The sequence below is a fragment of the Brassica napus genome, chromosome C3 (assembly GCF_020379485.1).
Source record: "Brassica napus cultivar Da-Ae chromosome C3, Da-Ae, whole genome shotgun sequence".
NCBI lineage: Eukaryota > Viridiplantae > Streptophyta > Magnoliopsida > Brassicales > Brassicaceae > Brassica > Brassica napus.
In genome coordinates, this window is record NC_063446.1 from 5,143,815 (window position 1) to 5,164,161 (window position 20,347).

The 20,347-nt window shown below is 39.2% G+C and overlaps 2 protein-coding genes across 2 annotated transcripts; both read left to right on the plus strand.

Annotated features, from left to right (window-relative positions):
• Window positions 1-2,431: 2,431 nt before the first annotated feature.
• LOC106386703 lies at window positions 2,432-3,730 on the plus strand. Its single transcript, XM_013826515.3, has 3 exons — window positions 2,432-3,033; window positions 3,113-3,285; window positions 3,376-3,730. The coding sequence occupies exons 1-3, from the start codon at window positions 2,545-2,547 to the stop codon at window positions 3,518-3,520; spliced, it is 807 nt and encodes a 268-aa protein (XP_013681969.2). The 5' UTR covers window positions 2,432-2,544; the 3' UTR covers window positions 3,521-3,730.
• A 16,057-nt stretch (window positions 3,731-19,787) lies between these two features.
• LOC106385362 (floral homeotic protein PISTILLATA) lies at window positions 19,788-20,042 on the plus strand (the record flags this gene model as incomplete). The annotated part of the gene is given in 1 exon segment (NM_001316203.1): window positions 19,788-20,042. A coding segment is annotated over 1 exon segment (255 nt), but the record flags the coding sequence as incomplete, so codon positions are not given.
• Window positions 20,043-20,347: the final 305 nt, after the last annotated feature.

Below are 20,347 nucleotides of genomic sequence, written 5' to 3' on the forward strand. Positions count from 1 at the left end.
GCCACAAACATTGATCAACCAACAACATCCATGCTTTTAAGAATGTTCAAAGAATTCAAACTGACTGACCACTCAATCTACTCAAATTTTCTCATCTTGGGGCTTGGTATACACTAGGTTCGCTAGTATTACCATGTTCATAATCAGTTTCCCCATGATGATACCAAATTTTGTAACTTTGTGTAAACCCACTCAAATATAGATGAGTCCAAACATCCCACTCTTTAATAACCTTTCTATTTTTACAATTAGAGCAAGGACATCTTAACATACTTGTTTTTGCTTCCGGTTGTCGGTGAACTAACCCCATGAATTCGGTTATACCTCGTTGGTATTCTTCCGTAAGCAATCTCGTGTTCGGATCCAAATGAGGTCGATCGATCCAAGAACGAAAATAATTTGAAGAAGACATATTTTTTATGAATCAAATTCGTGTGTAAATAGAGTAAGAGGGAGAATGAAGATATGGAGTGAATGAAAAGGAAGAGGACTGCTTGTATTTATAGTTTAAATCCTGCCGACAGACCGAGGAAATTCTGACGGAATTCCGACGCCAACGGCTAGTTCGTCGGAATTTCCTCGGAATTTTGTAAAATCCTCCAACGGCTCTCCAACGGCTATAATATTTCCTCGGAATTCATCGGTTTTTTCCGAGGAACACATTTTTCCTCGGAATTTCTTCGGAATATTCCGACGGATTGATATTTCTTCGGAATTCCGTCGGTATATTCCGAGGAAACCAAATTTTGTGTTTCCTCGGAATTTCTTCGGGATATTCCGAGGATTTCATTTTCCGTCGGAATGTACGTTAGAATACCGCTGTTTTCTTGTTGTAGTGATGTTATCAACTTACAATGAGACAAAAATATATAAATGGTTATGGAAGCAAATCTTCGATTACAACGTGAGCCTTAATGCACATGGAATCGTGACCCACTCGTACATAGAGAGATTCATGATGATTTGTTTTGATACTCATATAATTACTATTCATTTTGTTTAAAAACAATTTGCATGTTTTGCACGCATCTACTATATTTTAATTTCGTTACATTGTGAAAAAATGAATAATATTCCAATACATGCATTTATATGCAATGGTTACACGTGTGGATCTGTAGAGAGATATTGGCCGTGGAGTCGTGAACCATATTTGGTCAGTGGCTGCCGTCCACTTGCAATTACGTGACCTGCGGGAACCAACATTTTTAAATCAATGACGTAGGTGTCGCATTCGTCGCTAGATTTTTATTTAGGTTAGCTTTTATGCTAAGCTGAATTAGAATGAACATTAGGTAGTGTTGATGCCTCATTTCTATATTGTTTGATTTCACATTGTTAAAATGTCTATGCAGATTGTTTGACGCTAGGGACACACATACGATATTTTGTTGTTTTGGTATAAGACCATCGTTAAAGTGGATCCTTAACAAAAAAATAATAATTAAATATTTGAGTGGACTCCAAAAAAAATTAAGGATGATAGAAAGCACAAAATAAAGACTGATCTTGGAAGAGTTGTTGTATTGTTCGCGAACTTCATTGACACGTAACGATCCGTAATTGGTTCATTTTTTAATTTTTTTTTTGAACAGAAAAAAAAAAATGTTTCCTAAAAAACCGTGCCAAAAGTTTCTACTTTATTCACCAAATATTTAATCAAACATGTATTTTATGCAACAAATAAAAATATAGATTAAAAGTCTAATAATAATATATGATTTTGTTTGAAGTGGTAAACGTTGATTAAACATATATTTTGTTTTGTTTTGTTTTCTAGGAAAGAGAATTATTATTTGGTTAGCTTTGATATAAGATGGACAGTTTTGCTTTGATTAAATCGTGATCATACTAAATGATTAGGTTTTCATATTCTAAAAGTACTATTCGTGAATAAAGAGTTTCATGATGATTTGTTTTGAAAATTACTGGTAACAGAAATTAAGATCCTCTTAGTGGTAAACTCATTGCTGGAGGAAGACAAAACAAAGTTTATGTTATAAAGCGAGGTCTTCTAACAACTGGTTTTAGCCGAGCCAAAAAACAACAATACGTAGTCCTTTTTTTTTTTTGTTCAACTCAACAATACGTAGTCCATTTTATGTTTTCGAGCTGTCTATGGTAAAAGTCAAGAACAGATGATATTCCATGAACTTTCAGCAAATTAAAAGAAAATTAAACTAAAAAAACACTAACTCGTCCTATTGCGTACTAACGAACAGAGCAGAGAATCCGCACACAAACTCATATATGGAAAAGTCAAAATTAAAAATTATTTCGGTACACAACTTTTGGAGAACCAAACCAAAAAATATCTTGGAGAACCAAACAAAAGAATTAAAGTTCCACGTGATGAAAAAACTAATCGACGGCTGGGATTGTTTCTCCTTCACCTTCCTCAAATCAAACCACTTCCCCAGTATATATAACTCATCCGTCTTCACTTCTCTCATACACAGCCACAAACAAAAAAAATCAAAGTCTCAATCTTTACTTCTTCCTTCGATCCTAGAATTTCTACGAAGCTCAACCCAGAAAAAAACTATGCTTTTACGAAGCGCGTCGACCCCACTTCTCACCTCATTGGTTCACGTCTCGAGCCCAAGGGAATCTCCAATCGAGCCCGAATCTCTTCATCAGATCCAACGTCCCAGATCTATAACGCTCTCTTCCTCTTCCTCGTGCTGTTACAGCCCCGTGTCTATCCACTCCAGCGACGAATCCACAAGGAGGATCAAAAGGACAGCGTCGGAGAGCGATCTTAAACATCTGACATCGACTAAGCATGCGAGTAAGTTCCTCACCGGTGCTCTTATGGAGGATATAGAAGAAGGAATCGGATTCGGGCTTATACCCGCGTCTTCTTACGAAACAGAGGTTGGAGGCGGCGGAGGAGGGAAGAGCAGGAGCGGCGGAAGATCTGACGGTGGTGATGATGGAGAGGATAGCACAGACGTTCATTATCGTAAGATGATTGAAGCTAATCCTGGAAACGGGATTTTTCTCAGCAATTACGCCAAGTTCTTGAAAGAGGTAGCCACTTTCTAGATCTGAAAGTTTGAGACTTTACGAAACAGAGTGTTGATTTTGTGTGTTTTTGATTTTGGAACAGGTTCGGGGAGATTACTTGAAAGCAGAGGAGTATTGCGGGAGAGCTGTTCTGGTGAGTCCTTACGATGGGAATGTTCTGGCCATGTACGCGGAGCTTGTGTGGATGATTCATAAGGATTCGTCACGTGCCGAGTCGTATTTTAATCGAGCTGTTGCAGCTGCTCCTGATGACTGGTAACTTGTCAAGCTCTCTTCTTTGGTGGAGCTTTGATTGTAGTGTTATGACGTTTGTGCTTATGTATACTTTTAATTGTGTTTCTGCAGTTATGTACAAGCTTCATATGCGCGGTTTCTTTGGGATGCTGAAGAGGAAGAAGATGAAGAAGAGAGACACGAAGAAGTGCTTGAGCCTCAGACTTCTCGAATGGATTTCTTCACGGGACCTTACCCAATCACGGCCATGTCTTAACTCGTGGTCTTGGCATCTTATAGATTTAGACTACGTCTATGATCTATCTTAACCCTTTTGTTTTAATGTGAATTTTTTTAATGTTGTCTCCCGTTCATGGGTGTTTCTCTGCTTCACTTTTAGAATTTGTCTCAGTTGTAGACTTGTAGTAATATCATGGAAAGGAAAATAAGTTACGGAGTAAAAAGTTTTGCTTTTTGATGGATTTAACTAGGGGCTGTGATATGTTCTTTGACACAAGTAGCTTTGTGGATCTATGTCTGAGGTTTTCTTTAATGACTGAAAGCATATTAACAATGGAGAACAACGACGAAGATGACTGCTAGTTTGATATCCTTCTGATGCAGGAACCATTATGTTTTAAATGCTCATTTTTCTGTTTTGCTCAGTTGATGTAATGCAGACAAGATATGGCCAGATAAACTCTCCCATTCTGCTATACACTTCTGATTACCTGTAAGATTTATTGCATAGCGTGCACTTACTATTTATTTCTGTTGATATAATCTTAATGAAGTTATGGTATACTTCCCGGATGTCTTTGATTTTTGTCACTGACATAGCACTTTCCCTCTGCATTTCAGCGAGATATTCTTTATAATTCAACTGTATCCTAGTTTTTCAAAATATGTGTGCGACCATCTTGATCAGCTAGGGTGCAGTTGTTAAGTGTAAATCATATTTAATTAGGATCGCCTCTCTATCTTACGGTAGATTTTAGTGATTGCAAGGATGGGAGAAGGAACCTCATCCTTAGCTCGATAGATAGGTAAATAGTCTGAAATATACATTTTATTTTACTTAGTAAATACTTGTTCAAACTGTTTATAATAGACCTCTCGTTTAGGCTCTCAACAGGAAGAATCACTAAGTTCTCACTTAAAAGGGTCCTAATGAGGCACTGCAATTCTCCATGAGAGTGGTGAGCTCTTGAATGTAAGGTCCTCTTTTACCTGTTGAAATTGTGTTAGGAATCTGAGTAAGATGATACTAGGCCCAATAGTAGTTTACACAAAGTTTAATTATACAAAGCTTTTTTGTAAACTCTTTGAGGTATTGTGATTTGAGGTAGTCTAAGATTGAAGATCGTTCCTTATATAAATTTAGTTGAAAACTTGAAAACCAAGAAATGGTACATATTGTAGATATACTGGACCATAAGATGTGAGACCAAAATTATACAGCCGGTGAATCCATAAAGAAGAATAATGGAAACACTTGAAGAGTAAACCGATATTATTCTAAGCATATTTACATTATTACTATATTATGTTAGATTTAAAATAGGAAAGTTTACATTATTATATGGTGTTAGCAATATGTTAAAGCTAATCTATAGTCTTGTATCAAATACAACACAATAATATATTTTTTATTATATTTTAGAGAGCCCGGCTACTAACCTAAAAGAGACTCTATCTAGGTCTAGTGCTATGATCATGAACTATGTTGCATGGAAACTCCGTTGAAGGTCCGTTTCACGTTTTGGAAACGTTTCAGAATCGGAATCTCTCGGAAACTTGCGGAAACGCATTGGAAACTCGTTTCTTAAAAATTTCAGTTTGGAAACTTAGTTGTTTCTATTTTAGAAACTCCCGATTCTGTTTTGGAAACGTTTAAGAAACTCTTTTTTTTAGAACAATTTCTATAAATAATAATAAATATAAGGATTAGTTTGTTATTTTAATAAATTAGAACAATTTCTTCATGTTGTGAAAGGAACTGGAGCACTTACAAGTTTATACATTCAGCAACAAAAAACAAGATTGCTCCGCAAAGAGCAGAAAATTTGGTATTTGTGCACACTAATCTTCGTCTTCTTGTGCACACTAATCTTCGTCTTCTATCTAGAAGAAGTCTTGCATACAAGGATGGTCCCAATCATATGTGGGACTTTGGAGATGATCAATTTGATTTACTGGATGAGACTAATCTTGGGAGACTTGAGTTTGAGGATCTTTCTCTTGATGAACCTGAGTTGGAAGCGGCCATGTCTGATGGAGCTAATGAAAATGAGGCTGAAGATGATGTTATTGGTCTTTGACTTTCTGTTATGATTTTTATTTTAGTTAAGCTATTTGATATTTAAGTACTGGGTTTTGTTATTTTGAATTTTTTATATGACTTTGATGCTTAATGGTGATTTATTTTATTTTCGTATGATTAAATAGAATGACTATTTATTTATTTGTATTATAAAATATACTAACATAATCAAATGAATGCACATATTAATCAATTATATATATATATACACGTTTCTAAAACGTTTCCAAAGCAAATAAAAACACAACATAATCAAATGAATGCACATATTAATCAATTATATATATATATATATATATATATATATATATATATATACGTTTCTAAAACGTTTGCAAAGCAAATAAAAACACAAATCACGTTTCCGTTTCCATGCAACCTAGATCATAAAAATCTTGAAGCAACTCGTACCAGAGGATAACCTAACCATGTCTAGATCCACTACACATTCTTCAACCGACGAAAGAAAATACACAAAACCAATAATCCCAGTTGATCTTCTTATCGATATATTCTCGAGACTACCGTTGAAGCATGTAGCTAGGTTTCGTTTGAAAGAATGTGAGGATAAAGAGATTTAGATGAAGAACATTGAAGAACAAAGAGAGAGAGAGAGAGAAAGTAGATCTGAGAGAAACTCTATTCCCTTGATCCTTTAATTGTGGATCTAAATACAAGAATTTAAAGACCAAGTTGTATCAGTACATAATATAAAATATTGATTGTTTAAAAAGGATCTTCAACGGTCACTTTCTCTCTTCTTCTTCTTTTTCTTTGCTTCTCAAGTCTGGTGCTTCTGATTCTATACTCAAGTCTGGTGCTTTACTCAAATATGGTGATTCTTATAAAACCTTATAAAACCTTATAAAAGCTTATAAGTGTTTTCAAGTATGGCAGCTTAATTCTCAAGTCTAGCAGCTTAATTCTGCTTCATGTCAACACTCCCCCTCAAGCTTGACCATGTGGAACAAGTCAAGCTCGGAAGCCATGAAGTATTCCCTCATTAAAAACTCAACTAGGTAAAACCCTTTGGGAGAAAACCCAAGTCAAGGAAAAAGAGTAGAACACTTCATGAAGGAGAGATCATTGACATGATAGGTCTATGAGTCTCAATCTTGGATGAATGGACTCACATACCTTAGTGTTTGTTGCCTTGGTGAAGATATCAGCTAGCTGATCTTCACTCCTTGTGTAGCACGGCAATATGATCTTCTGCTCTACAGCTTGTCTCACTTTGTGGCAGTATACCTCTATATGTTTGGTCCTTTCATGGAAGACTGAGTTGCTAGCAATGTGTATAGCAGCCTGGTTATCACAATGCATCGTGATTGGCATTGTAACTTTAATTCCCAAGTCCTTAAGAAGTCCCTTGATCCAAATCAACTCGCTCATAGCTCTATATTCTGCCTCAACACTTGAACAAGACACCACCTTACTTCTTGCTCTTCCAAGTTACCAAATTGCCTCTAATGAAGGTACAATATCCAGTAGTTGATCTCCTATCAACTCGATCTCCTGCCCAATCCGCATCACAATACCCAACAATCTCAGTGCTTCTATTGCATCCCATCCATACTCCTTGACCTGGTGCCTCTCTTAGGTACCTGAGAATCCTCTCAACCATGCTCCAGTGGTGTACTTTGGGAGCTTGCATGTGTTGGCTTACTTGGTTTACTGCAAAGCATACATCTGGTCGGGTAATGGTAAGATAAATGAGTTTTCCCACCATTCTCCTATAGTGCTTTACATCTTCATATGACTTGTCTTCAATCTCCCCCTCACGCATCACTTTGTATCCTTCCTCTAGAGGTGTTTTGGCAGCTCTTCCACCAAGATTTCCAGCCTCATGTAGTAAGTCAAGGGTGTATTTCCCTTGAGATAGAAACAACCCTTCCTTAGACCTACACATCTCGATCCCTAGGAAGTATTTGAGCTCTCCCAAGTCTTTGATATCAAATGACGCCTTAAGGAACACTTTGGTCGAGATGATCCCTTCTTTGTCACTGCCCGTGATGATAATGTCATCAACATAGATGAGAATGACAATGATTCCTCGCTGGCTAGTGAGAGTGAATAGGGTATGATCAGCTTCAGACTTGACAAAACCTCTTCCATTGAGTGTGGTGCTTAGTTTGTGGTACCACGTTCTTGGTGATTGTTTCAAGCCATAGATGGCTTTCTTCAGCCTCAATACATTTCCTGGTTTGGTAAGGTGTTCCATACCAGGTGGTGGTCTCATGTAGACCTCATCTTCTAACTCTCATTGTAGAAAAGCATTTTTGACATCCATTTGCCACAGATCCCATTCTAAGTTAACAGCCAATGAGAGTACAATCCGTATCGTGTGAAGCTTAGCTACTGGTGCAAAGGTGTCAAGGTAATCTTCACCATAGACTTGAGTGTAGCCTCTTGCAACAATTCTGGTCTTTTTTCTTTCTGGTTGTCCATTCGCCAAGTACTTGATAGTGAATAGTAACATGCTTGTGACGGCCTTCTTGCCTTTGGGAAGCTCACTCTCAAACCAAGTTCCATTTCGGATCATGGCACTAACCTCATCATCTACTGAGTCTCTCCATTCCTTTATCTCCATTGCCTCCTCATAGGTCCTCGGAATGTACTCTTGATTTATGTTGGTGATGAAGGCTTGATGATCTCTTGGATAGCAAGCAATTGAGCAAGTTGCTTGAGTGGGATGAGCTACTGCTTGACTGTTGAAATACTTCCAATTTGATGGACGCTTTCTCACCCTTGTGCGTCTCCTAAGTGGCTGGACCTCTCCAACAATCTCAGCTTCAACTTCATTTTGTTGATCTGATTCCTTTTGCTGTTGGCTTTTATCCTGATCATGAACCTCTTGCTCTTGATCAATAGTCCGTGGATCCTCTTGACCCATGTGTGGTTCCTCTTGACCCTGTGTGGTTCCTCTTGACCACTAGACGAATCTTCTTGATTCCCCCCTTCAGGATTAGGATGAGAAGCCTCTTCAGCCACATCCATACCATTGCCTTGATCTAAACTATCTGCTGAACCAGTAGTTCCTTCATTCGATGTCATGATGATACCTAGGCTCTCCATGATAATCCGTAGGTTGTTTGCCCTATCTGAGGCCCCTTGAGATAGATCCTTGAGATTTTCCCAACTCTTCTCCTCATAATAGCCTCTAGATTCCACAAAATTGACCTCTCTGGATACTAAGACTCTTCTTGTCTCTGGAGAGTAGCATTTGTAACCTTTTTGAGTGGTAGAATACCCAATGAACACTGCCTTTGTGCTTCTGGCCTCAAGTTTGTTCCTATGATCACCTGTTTGCAATACATAGCACAAGCACCCAAATACCCGTAAATGGTCAATATATGGTTTTCTTTTGTTCAATACCTCATAAGGTGTGGCATCATCAAGGACTCTTGTTGGAGTTCGGTTGATGAGGTAGCATGCTGTCATGACTGCATCACTCCAGAACCTCTTAGGCATGTTGGTGTAGAACATCATGGACCTGGCCACTTCCATCAAATGTCGGTTTTTCCTCTCAGCTACACCATTTTGTTGTGGAGTGTAAGGGCAACTGGTTTGATGGCTTATTCCATGCTTGGCCAAGTGGGATTTGAAAGCTGTGCTTGTATATTCCCCTCCATTATCTGACCTGAATACTTTGATCTTAACATTGAACTGATTAATTATGTAGTTCTGGAAGTTTATAAATGCATCTTGGACTCTATCTTTAAATGGTATCATAGTCAGCCATGTATATTTAGATTTCTGGTCTACGAAGGTGACAAAATATCTATGATTTTCCCTAGAAGTGCATGGTGCAGTCCAGACATCAGAGTGTATAAGATCAAAGCAGTTCTCATAGATAGTAGATGACTTGGGAAACACAGTCTTGCAATGTTTGCCAAGAATACATGCTTCACAACCATCATTTTTGAAATAAACATTAGGCAATAACAGGTTTAGTGCTCTAGAATGGGGATGACCTAACCTAGCATGCCACAATGCATCATTTTCTAAGACAGGGATTGAACTAAAAGCATAAGGTAAACATGATCTAGTCTTGGTGTCTTCAAACAGGTACAAGTCCCCTTTAGTAACACCCTTTCCGATCATCTTAAGAGTCTTAATATCCTGAAACACAACATCATTAGGACTAAAAATAACCTTACAGTTAAGATCAGTAGCAACCTTCTTGACATATAATAGATTAGATGCAAAAGATGGCATATAAAATGCTTTAGTATCTTTCTCAAATAGTTTCAAGTTTCCTACACCTTTTATTGGTATGCTGTCGCCATTTGCAATCATAACATTACCTAAGACAGGCTTAACATTACTGATTAACCTAGCATCACTAATCATGTGGTGAGAAGCTCCCGAATCTATAACTACTGGCTTAAGGCTATCAGATGCATTCAAGGTTGTAACAAGAGCATTGGGCAGTTTATAAGAGGCATTTAAGGATAAACCAAGTGTGTTACAAGAGTTCTCCTTGAGGGCTTTGATGAGAGCATCAAGGTCAGACCTCTTGATTGTCTCATCTTGGGTAGTCCTCATGATAGAACAGCCACTGAATCCCAAGGTCTTCCCTTCTCCAGCCGCAACCGAGTTCATGGGACGAGGAGTAGATGGCTCGCCCATTTCACCAGAGAAATTCCCTCTTGCATCAGAGTAAGGTGTCCTGAGCTTTTGAGGCTTGAGGTGTGGGTGAAGGATCCAACATTTGTCTTTGCCGTGACTTTTTTTCTTGCAATGGTCACACACCCACACTTTCTTGTCTTCTGGCTTGTAATACCCCTTGTTAGCTATGCCCTCATGTTTGTGCTCATTTCCTTCAGCCTTGTTGGCTATGATGAGGTCTCCTTTGTCACCAAAGAGTCCCACTGAGCCTTGCTCTTTTTGAATCTGAGCACAAAGCTCCTCAAGTGATGGAAGCTGCTCACTTCTTAGAATGTGTTTGATTAGATCACTATAACCCGAGTTGAGAGTGAACAGCAAAGCAAAGACCTTGTCTTGCTCCTTCCTCTCATTGAGTACATTCGGATCAATGCCGGTCTTAGCATCTCTAACTCGGCCCACAACGATCTGAACTTCCCAAAATGCTTGGAAAATTCAGTGTCCTCTTGACTGAGAGTGTTGATAGCCCTCTTGACTTCAACCACCCTACTGATGTTAGATATATTGCCATATACCTTCTGAAGAGTATCCCACAGCTCCTTGGAAGTTTCACAATAGGAGTAAGCTTCCAAGATAGAGGTTTCAAGACTATTCTGAATGATGGAAAGGACCATGAGATCCTTCTGACTTCTCTTCCTACCTCCTTTAGCCGCAGCAACAACTTCTTTACCATCCTCTCCTAGGATGATCTTCTTGGTGTCTTCGCCGTCAACAACATACTCCCAAAGACCTCTGCCTCCAAGAGCGATTTTGACAAGTCTAGACTAAAGTAAGTAGTTGGTTCTCTTGAGGGTAACCAGAATAGACACGGATTTAAAGACATCAGTGTAGGAGTTTTCCATTTTTTTTTTCTGGGAATGAAAAACAGCTCAAGAACATGAAGAACTTTACCAAAAATAGAAAGGGAAAATCAGAGATTTGCGGAAGTAAAGAGAATAGAGTAGAGATGAATGAATCTCAGGAGCTTACTTGCTCTGATACCATGAAAGAATGTGAGGATAAAGAGATTTAGATGAAGAACATTGAAGAACAAAGAGAGAGAGAGAGAAAGTAGATCTGAGAGAAACTATATTCCCTTGATCCTTTAATTGTGGATCTGAATACAAGAATTTAAAGACCAAGTTGTATCAGTACATAATACAATAAAATATTGATTGTTTAAAAAGATCTTCAACGGTCACTTTCTCTGTTCCTCTTCTTTTTCTTTGCTTCTCAAGTCTGGTGGTGCTTTACTCAAATCTGGTGATCCTTATAAAACCTTATAAAAGTTTATAAGTGTTTTCAAGTCTGGCAGCTTAATTCTCAAATCTAACGGCTTAATCTTAATTCTGTTTCATGTCAACATCGTTGCCTTTCGAAATCATGGGCATCCATACTTGGCAGTCCATATTTCACCGAACTGTTTCTCACCAAGTCCTCGAATCGTCCACGCCTGTTCACCGTTAATAGTTATGGCAAGTTATTCTTCTTCTCTACACCTCAGATCACTCAAAACCCACATGCCAACTCTTCTGTTGTAGCCACGTGGTATAAAACGCATCCCTGGAAGCATCATGAAAGAACCTCATCGCTCCTCCACGGACGACTGGTATGTTGTACAGATGGGGAACGTGATTATTATGCAGAGCGGGTGATTTGTAATCCCACCACTGGAGAGCTTCTTACACTACCGAAACTGAAATCGATTTTAAATTATCGAGTAATGTATTGCGGGTATGATCCCACCGGAAAAAAAATTAAATTGTTGTCTACAGCTGCTTACTTCAACACCAACCGGGCTTGGGTTCTGACATTGGAGACTGGAAAGCTTTTATGGAGAATGATCGAATGCAAATACCATTATGTTATGTTCCGTGATCCTACCTACACTCATCGTCATATGATTTGCATAGATGGGGTTTTGTATTACCTCGCTTGCATTAATATCATTGATATCAGCCATTCAACGGACTTTGCGATAGTTTGCTTTGATGTTAAATCTGAGAAGTTCAGCTTTATCAATATAGATGATGAAAGCATGTATAGAGGAGGTTCTACTTTGATAAACTACAAGGGTAGATTAGGTGTGGTTCAGTTTACAGATTACAAACGAACTCTCTGCTTGTGGTTGCTAGAAGATGCTGCTGGGATAAATAAATGGTCAACAAATATCTATGAACTGCCTCTTTCGTGGAAACATCCATGTACCGAAAATTTTCAAATTGTAGGAATGACTCGTACGTGTGATATTGTCTTGTCGCCAAGCAAGTTCTCGGATCCTTTTCATGTTTTTTACTACAATGTTGAGAGGAAGACTTTGGCAAGAACTGAAATACAAGGGTTGCAAGGGTTGCAAGAGTTGAAGTGTGACCGTCCTTTAGTTTATATATTTCCAGATTATGTAGAGGATCTGAGGCTTATGGAAAGTCTTTTTTAGGGCTTTTTGTTATTGCCACTTCTTCTTTTCTATTTGGTTTTGAAGATTCTGTAATTCGCAAAGATTTGTTAGGGTGGTTAATGAGATTTAGGCATCAGAAGAATATATCGAGCACGTAGTTATGCAGCTAATTACTAAATTTTGAACACCTTTGTCTCGACTTTGCTGGAGTTGTTTTTATAAAACATTCATAATGTTGATCATCTAGGTCTTGTTATTAACATTTTGCAAATCTTGGTTTATTAATGAAAGTCATTACTATATATGCTCTGCCTTTTGAATCTTTCTTGGTTTCCTTCTATCTGCTGAACCATATTTCCTCTGTTGAAACCTGATAAATCACTTTCTAAAGTGCCCAGCTCAAACTTAGCAAGGGAAGTGATGGTGGACTTGTTTTGGACCCAGTAGAAGATCTCACCAGAGCGCCACCATGTCTCCTTATTCACGACATTTTAGGGGTCGTTTTGAAAATTCTGGTAACATAAAAAGCTCTGAAGCAGGGGAATCAAGTACCTATCTATGTCCCAGACAAGAACGTATCGTAAGCATATAGTGTTATCAACGAACAAAGTTCTACTGCAAGAACTGCGGACAGGAGGGTTTGTGGAGGGAAAGGCCATAACCTAAAAACCTGTCCTAAGTCGAAATCAATGGTCACTAAAGGCATTTCCACTAGGTATCATCAATGTGGAAAATGTAAGTCAAAAAACACGTTTTACGTGTTGGTCGGCATGGACGGTGAGCTGAAATTGTTGACGTTGGTTTTGTCAAAAATTGTGAGCTCACCAAACACCTTCTTCATGCTTATAAAAGGAGAGCTAAGGAGAAGAAGAAATGCATCCCAAAACAAGAAAACAGAGAGAGAACGAGAGAATAGAAGAGAAGAGAAGAAAAGAAGAAAAAAAAATTATGAGTAATTTCTGAGTGTATTTGAGATCGGGGTGTGAGTTGTGAGCTTGTAAAATTTCTCTGGTTGATAATAAAAGATCTGTAGCAGGTCCGGAGACGTAGGCAACATTGGCCGAACTCCGTTAACAATTTTGTGTGTGTGCTTCTTTCCCGCTCCCATAAATTCTGGTTTACCGCAAAATTTGACCGCATATTTCCTAACAAAATTTGACCGCATATTCACGTGAACAGTAATTCGTGAATAGTGAATTTTTGTCGGTAACATCGGTTTGTCGACGTAGGTGTTCTAATACACGGTGGTTCCAGAAACGATGGGAGGCGAAGACGGTTCGGCGCACAGTATCGGGAAATTTGACGGTACAGATTATGCATTTTGGAGAATGCAAATTGAAGATTATCTGTACGGAAAGAAGCTTCATCAACCGCTGAGCAAGAAGCCTGAGAAGATGGATCAGGATGAGTGGGAGCTCCTTGACAGACAAGTTCTGGGTGTTATAAGGTTAACACTGTCGAAAAACGTTGCTCACAACGTTGCGAAGGAGAAGACCACTGAAGGGCTCATGAAAGTTCTCTCTGATATGTATGAGAAACCTTCGGCAAACAATAAGGCATTTCTCATGAAGAAACTCTTTCATCTAAAGATGGAAGAAGGTGGCCTGGTTGCCGCACATGTGAACGAGTTCAACACGATTGTCAACCAACTGTCATCAGTTGAAATCGAGTTTGAAGATGAAGTGCGAGCACTGATTTTGTTGGCATCTCGCCAAATAGTTAGGAGCCAATGAGGGCAGCAGTTAGTAATTCTGTGGGTACTCAAAAGCTCAAATTCAATGATGTTAGAGATCGTATCCTTGCTGAGGAAGTTCGAAGGATAGACTCTGGGGAGGCATCAACGAGCTCTACTTTCAACGTGGAAAACAGAGGGAGAAACCCAGATAGAAATAACCGGAGTAATGGCAGATCGAAGTTAAGGAATGGACGGGGTCAGTCCAAATTCCGACAGCCTGCAGAGTGCTGGAATTGTGGAAAGACAGGTACATTAAGAAGAATTGCCGAGCACCACCGAAGAAGGAAGACAACACTAGAGGCGGAGCCAATGTAGTGACACGTGAAATCGCTGATGCATTGGTAGTGTCTGTTGATTCCCCGAGGAAAATTGAAGCTCATGATGCAGCTACAAGTACCACCAAAGCGTCAATATCCTATGTTGATAGCCCAGTCGATTCATGGGTTCTTGACTCAGGAGCGTCATTCCACACCACACCGCACCATAACATTATGGAGAATTATGTTGCGGGAAATTACGGAAAGGTATATCTTGCTGATGGATTACCTTTGGACATAGTTGGTATTGGAGATATCAACCTGAAAATGTCAGACGGACGTGTGTGGAAGATTACGAAGGTCAGACATGTGCCAAAGTTGATGCGAAATCTGATCTCAGTAGGTCAACTTGATGATACGGGGCACGATGTTAATTTTGGTGGTGGAGCCTGGAGAGTCAAGAAAGGTTCCATGGTGGTGGCTAGAGGTCATAAAAGAGGCACTCTTTATATGACGACGAGTTATCAAGACACTGTTGCTGTTGTCGAGAATGCCAAACAGACCAAGTTGTGGCATTGTAGGTTGGGGCACATGAGTGAGAAAGGGATGAAACTCATGGTGGAAAATGGCGCTCTTCCGGATCTGAAGACGGTGGATCATCAGATGTGTGAAAGCTGCATCCTTGGGAAACAGAAACGAGTTAGTTTCTCTAAAGGAGGAAGAGAGCCAAAATCTGAGAAGTTAGAGCTGGTGCACACTGACGTGTGGGGACCCGCTCCTGTTGCATCGCTGGGAGGTTCGTACTACTATGTGACCTTTATTGATGACTCCACAAGAAAAGTGTGGGTTTACTTCATGAAGAACAAACATGAAGTGTTTTCGGTTTTCAAAATATGGAAAGCCATGGTTGAGATTGAGACAAATCTCAAGTTGAAGTGTTTAAGGTCTGCTAATGGTGGAGAGTACATCAACGACGAGTTCAAGAGATATTGCGCTGATAATGGGATCAAGATGGAAAAGACTATTCCAGGAACGCCTCAACAGAATGGAATAGCGGAAAGGATGAACCGAACCTTGAATGAGTGTGCACGGAGCATGAGATTGCACTGTGGATTGCCAAAGACGTTTTGGGCAGATGCAATCATTACCGCAACCTTCTTAATAAACAGAGGACCGTCTGTACCGTTGGGATTTAAGATCCCTGAAGAATTTTGGAGTGGAAAGAAAGTAAATCTTTCTTATCTAAAGGTGTTCGGATGCTTAGCTTATGTTCATATTGATGATGCTGCAAGAAGTAAACTTGACTCGAAGTCTAAGAAGTGTTACTTCATCGGTTATGGTAACGCGGAGTTTGGTTACCGGTTTTGGGATGATGAAAATCGGAACATCATCCGCAGCAAGAATGTTGTTTTCAACGAAGAAGCGTTGTACAAGGATAAGCTAAGAGAAGGCTCGGAGAAGAAAGAGCCTGGAGCTGTTGACTTAGAAGATATCCTGACACCGGAGTTGCCACAGGATACCGCAACAGCAGAAGAAGAAATCTCTCAAGACGAGGGTGGTGAGGCTGAAGAAAGTGATGATTCTGAAGTGGTCCCATATACACCAGTCACAGAGTTACGACGGTCAAGCAGAATCATCAGAAAGCCAGTAAGATTCTCTCCATCGCTCAACTACATTCTGCTCACAGACAGAGGCAAGCCTGAATGTTATGAGGAAGCTATGCAAGTTGATGAGTCGATCAAGTGGGAGCTTGCAATGAACGACGAGATGGACTCGTTGTTATCCAATCACACGTGGGAGTTAGCAGATTTGCCTAAGGAGAAAAATGCATTGCATAACAAGTGGGTCTACCGAATAAAAGAAGAACCTAATGGGAGTAAGCGCTATAAAGCGAGGCTTGTTGTGAAGGGATTCCAATAAAAAGAAGGCGTTGACTACACCGAAATCTTCTCTCCTGTAGTCAAGATGGTGACCATTAGAACGGTTCTTGGGCTGGTAGCACAAGAAGATCTGCATCTTCAACAGATGGATGTGAAGACGACATTTCTTCACGGTGATTTGGATGAGGAAATTTATATGAAGCAACCCGAAGGCTTTGAGATCAAAGGGAAGGAAAGCCTTGTTTGCAAGCTGAAAAGGAGTTTGTACGGCTTAAAACAAGCTCCAAGACAGTGGTATAAACGGTTCGACAACTTTATTAAAGGCGTTGGTTTCTTGAGGTGTGAAGCTGACCACTGTTGTTACTTCAAACGCTTGAAGAGTCCTACTTGATATTGCTCCTATATGTCGATGACATGCTGATAGTAGGAGCAGACTTGCACGAGATCAATAGCTTGAAGACGAAACTCTCAGAAGAGTTTGCGATGAAAGACCTTGGAGAAGCAAGACAGATTCTAGGAATGAGAATCAGTAGGAGCAAGGAAGGTCTTAAGCTATCACAAGAGGAGTATGTGAAGAAAGTCCTCAAGAGGTTTAACATGGATGACGCGAAGCCAGTCAGTACTCCCCTGGCAAGTCACTTTCGGTTATCCAGAGAACAGTCTCCAAAGACGGAAGACGAGATGGCATGTATGGATAAGGTTCCATATGCTTCTGCTATAGGCAGCCTGATGTACGCGATGATATGTACAAGGCCAGACATTGCACATGCAGTGGGAGTCGTCAGCAGATTTATGAGCAATCCAGGAAAGGAACATTGGGAAGCCGTCAAGTGGATTTTCAGATATCTAAAAGGAAATCCAAGTTTATCGCTATGTTTCACGAAGTCTGAGATGGGATTGCGGGGATATGTTGATGCTGACAATGGAGGTGACATTGACAGCACGAAGAGCACAACCGGGTATGTCTACACCTTTGGCGGTACTGCAATTTGTTGGGTTTCAAAGTTGCAGAAAATTGTATCTCTATCAAGCTGTGAAGCTGAGTATGTTGCTGTAACGGAGGCAACAAAAGAGATGATATGGCTACAGTCTTTTCTAGAAGAGCTAGGCCATGACCAAGGGAAAGGTGTGTTGTACTGTGATAGTAAAAGTGCCATCGATTTGGCAAAGAATCCGGTTTACCATGCTCGGACGAAGCACATACATCGTCGGTATCATTTCATCAGATCAGCGTTGGAAGATGAAATGTTGGTGCTTGAGAAGGTCCCAGGAAGCAAGAATCCGGCAGACATGTTGACGAAGGTCGTGCCGTATGATAAGCTGAGATTGTGTGCAACCTCAGTTGGCTTGTTGGAGTAACAAGCTGGGGAGACCTGCTACATCGATCAATGTGTGAAGACAGATTGAAATCAGTCTTCAAGTGGGAGATTGTAAGTAAAAAAAAACACGTTTTACGTGTTGGTCGACATGGACGGTGACGCCATAGACGGTGAGCTGAAATTGTTGACGTTGGTTTTGTCAAAGATTGTGAGATCACCAAACACCTTCTTCATGCTTTAAAAAGAGAGCTAAGGAGAAGAAGAAATGCATCCCAAAACAAGAAAACAGAGAGAGAACGAGAGAAGAGAAGAGAAGAGAAGAAGAGAAAAAAAAGTTTTTTTCTCACAAAAATTTTTTTTTAAGAAATTACGAGTAATTTCTGAGTGTATTTGGGATCGGGTGTGAGTTGTGAGCTTGTAAAATTTCTCAGGTTGATAATAAAAGATCTGTAGCAGGTCCGGAGACGTAGGCAATATTGGCCGAACTCCGTTAACAATTTTGTGTGTGTGCTTCTTTCCCGCTCCCATAAATTCTGATTTACCGCAAAATTTGACCGCATATTTCCTAACAGAAAATGCGGTGAGAGTGGTCACAACAGTAGAACATGCTAGAGGCTGGTCAGAGTAAAACCCAGTAAGGGTGGTGATGAAGATGGTGTTGGTGAGAGAGCATATGCTTTGTGGGTTATGCAAGAAAAAAGGACATAATGTAAGAACATGTCCAAGTAAACGAGCTTCAGACAGTGATTAATTTTTGTTTAGAGCTATAAATCCTCGGCAAAACACCTAATAGTATAACGACCTTATACAGTGACATTTGGTACTTTGGTCGGCGCCAGTATCACATATAAACGGTCTCTACCACACAAGTTGTACTACATAAGACCACAAACTTCCAACAAGACTTCGACACGTGGCCTGTTGAAGTGAATCAGAAAACCATAAACTTGTTTTGTTTTCCACAACCAGTTACATTTCTCCCATACTAATTTTAGCATGATAACTCCAAAATCCCAATGGTTATACCAAAGTCTTTGGTAATTTCACTGCTTCTTTCCTTTTGTTACTTTCTTTCATATCAATCTGGATTTAACTAAACTATATTTATTTCACTCACTTCTTTGTCAACATAATATCTTCATTTTTAATAATTTCAAAAGTTTGATTAATATGGGGTAGCTACGATATTCGATAAGACCTATATATGACATAGAGTTCTCGAAATAGCAAGTCCTGGAATTACCAAAGTAAGGAACCAGTAAAAAAAGTACTTGTCCTAATTAATTTCGACATGGGTCATGGTTTAATCTACAAAGTTGCAATAGAAATTGTGTTTCTTCTATTTAATATAGGGTTAAATTGCTATATAGACATATATGGATATTTAGTTGCAAAAATGATTCATATATATGAAAATTGTTGAAGATAACTTATTTTTCCTTTTTGTTTTCAGCTTCAAAAATTAGTCTCAATCTACAGTCCAGCCAAGAAAACATACTAAGGAAAAGACCAGAGGTTAAAACGACACATTATATGAAGCAAGTGAGATAGACAGAGATGATCAAATCAAATGAAAGCAATAAACATCAATCACAGGGGAAGAGTGTTAAGCAAATCAACTAATTTTGTTTCAACTTTATTTCATTTGTTCTACACGTTAGTTCAAAGTTTTGTTTTCTTTTCTTTTTGGTAGTGTATAAAGGAGAGAAAATAGAGTTGGCTATATGACTAAGTGAAATAAGAGAACCACAAAAACAAGCCTTCCATGACTGTGCCATCAAGAAAGTAGCTTTGTTTTCCATCCCAAACTGTCAAAGGTCTCTCTTCATCTATACATTAATCAAACACTTTCTCTCTCTCTCATCAATGTTCCTTTGAGACTAATGCTCCTCCTTATCTTCTTCTTCATATAAACCACATATCTCCTCCTCCATATCTTAACAATTTCATAGCAAACCCTAAAACTGAGAAGAGAGAGAAAAAAGATGGGTAGAGGGAAGATAGAGATAAAGAGGATAGAGAACGCAAACAACAGAGTGGTGACGTTCTCAAAGCGGAGGAATGGGTTGGTGAAGAAGGCCAAAGAGATCACGGTTCTTTGCGATGCAAAAGTTGCTCTCATAGTCTTTGCAAGTAATGGTAAGATGACTGATTATTGTTGTCCTTCCATGGACCTTGGTGCTATGTTAGACCAATATCAGAAGTTATCTGGCAAGAAACTATGGGATGCTAAGCATGAGGTACTCTCTCTTTGATATAATCTAAAGTTTCATTGTCTCAAAAAATATTCTATGACCATTGATTTTCATGAATTTCATTGCCTAAAAACTGTCAGATCCCTTGAATCTTCAACTCTAGACGCAGATCTACTCTAGTGTTGTCTCAAACAAATATTCTGTGCTACATATCATGAAATTGATTCTTTATTTATATTTTCCTAAAATATGTCAAAAAGATAAAACCATGAACCCTAGATGCAGATCTACAAAGCTTTCTTTTGTGTGTTAAGCCTATCAAGCCTCTTTATTGATTCTCTTGTCCAAAA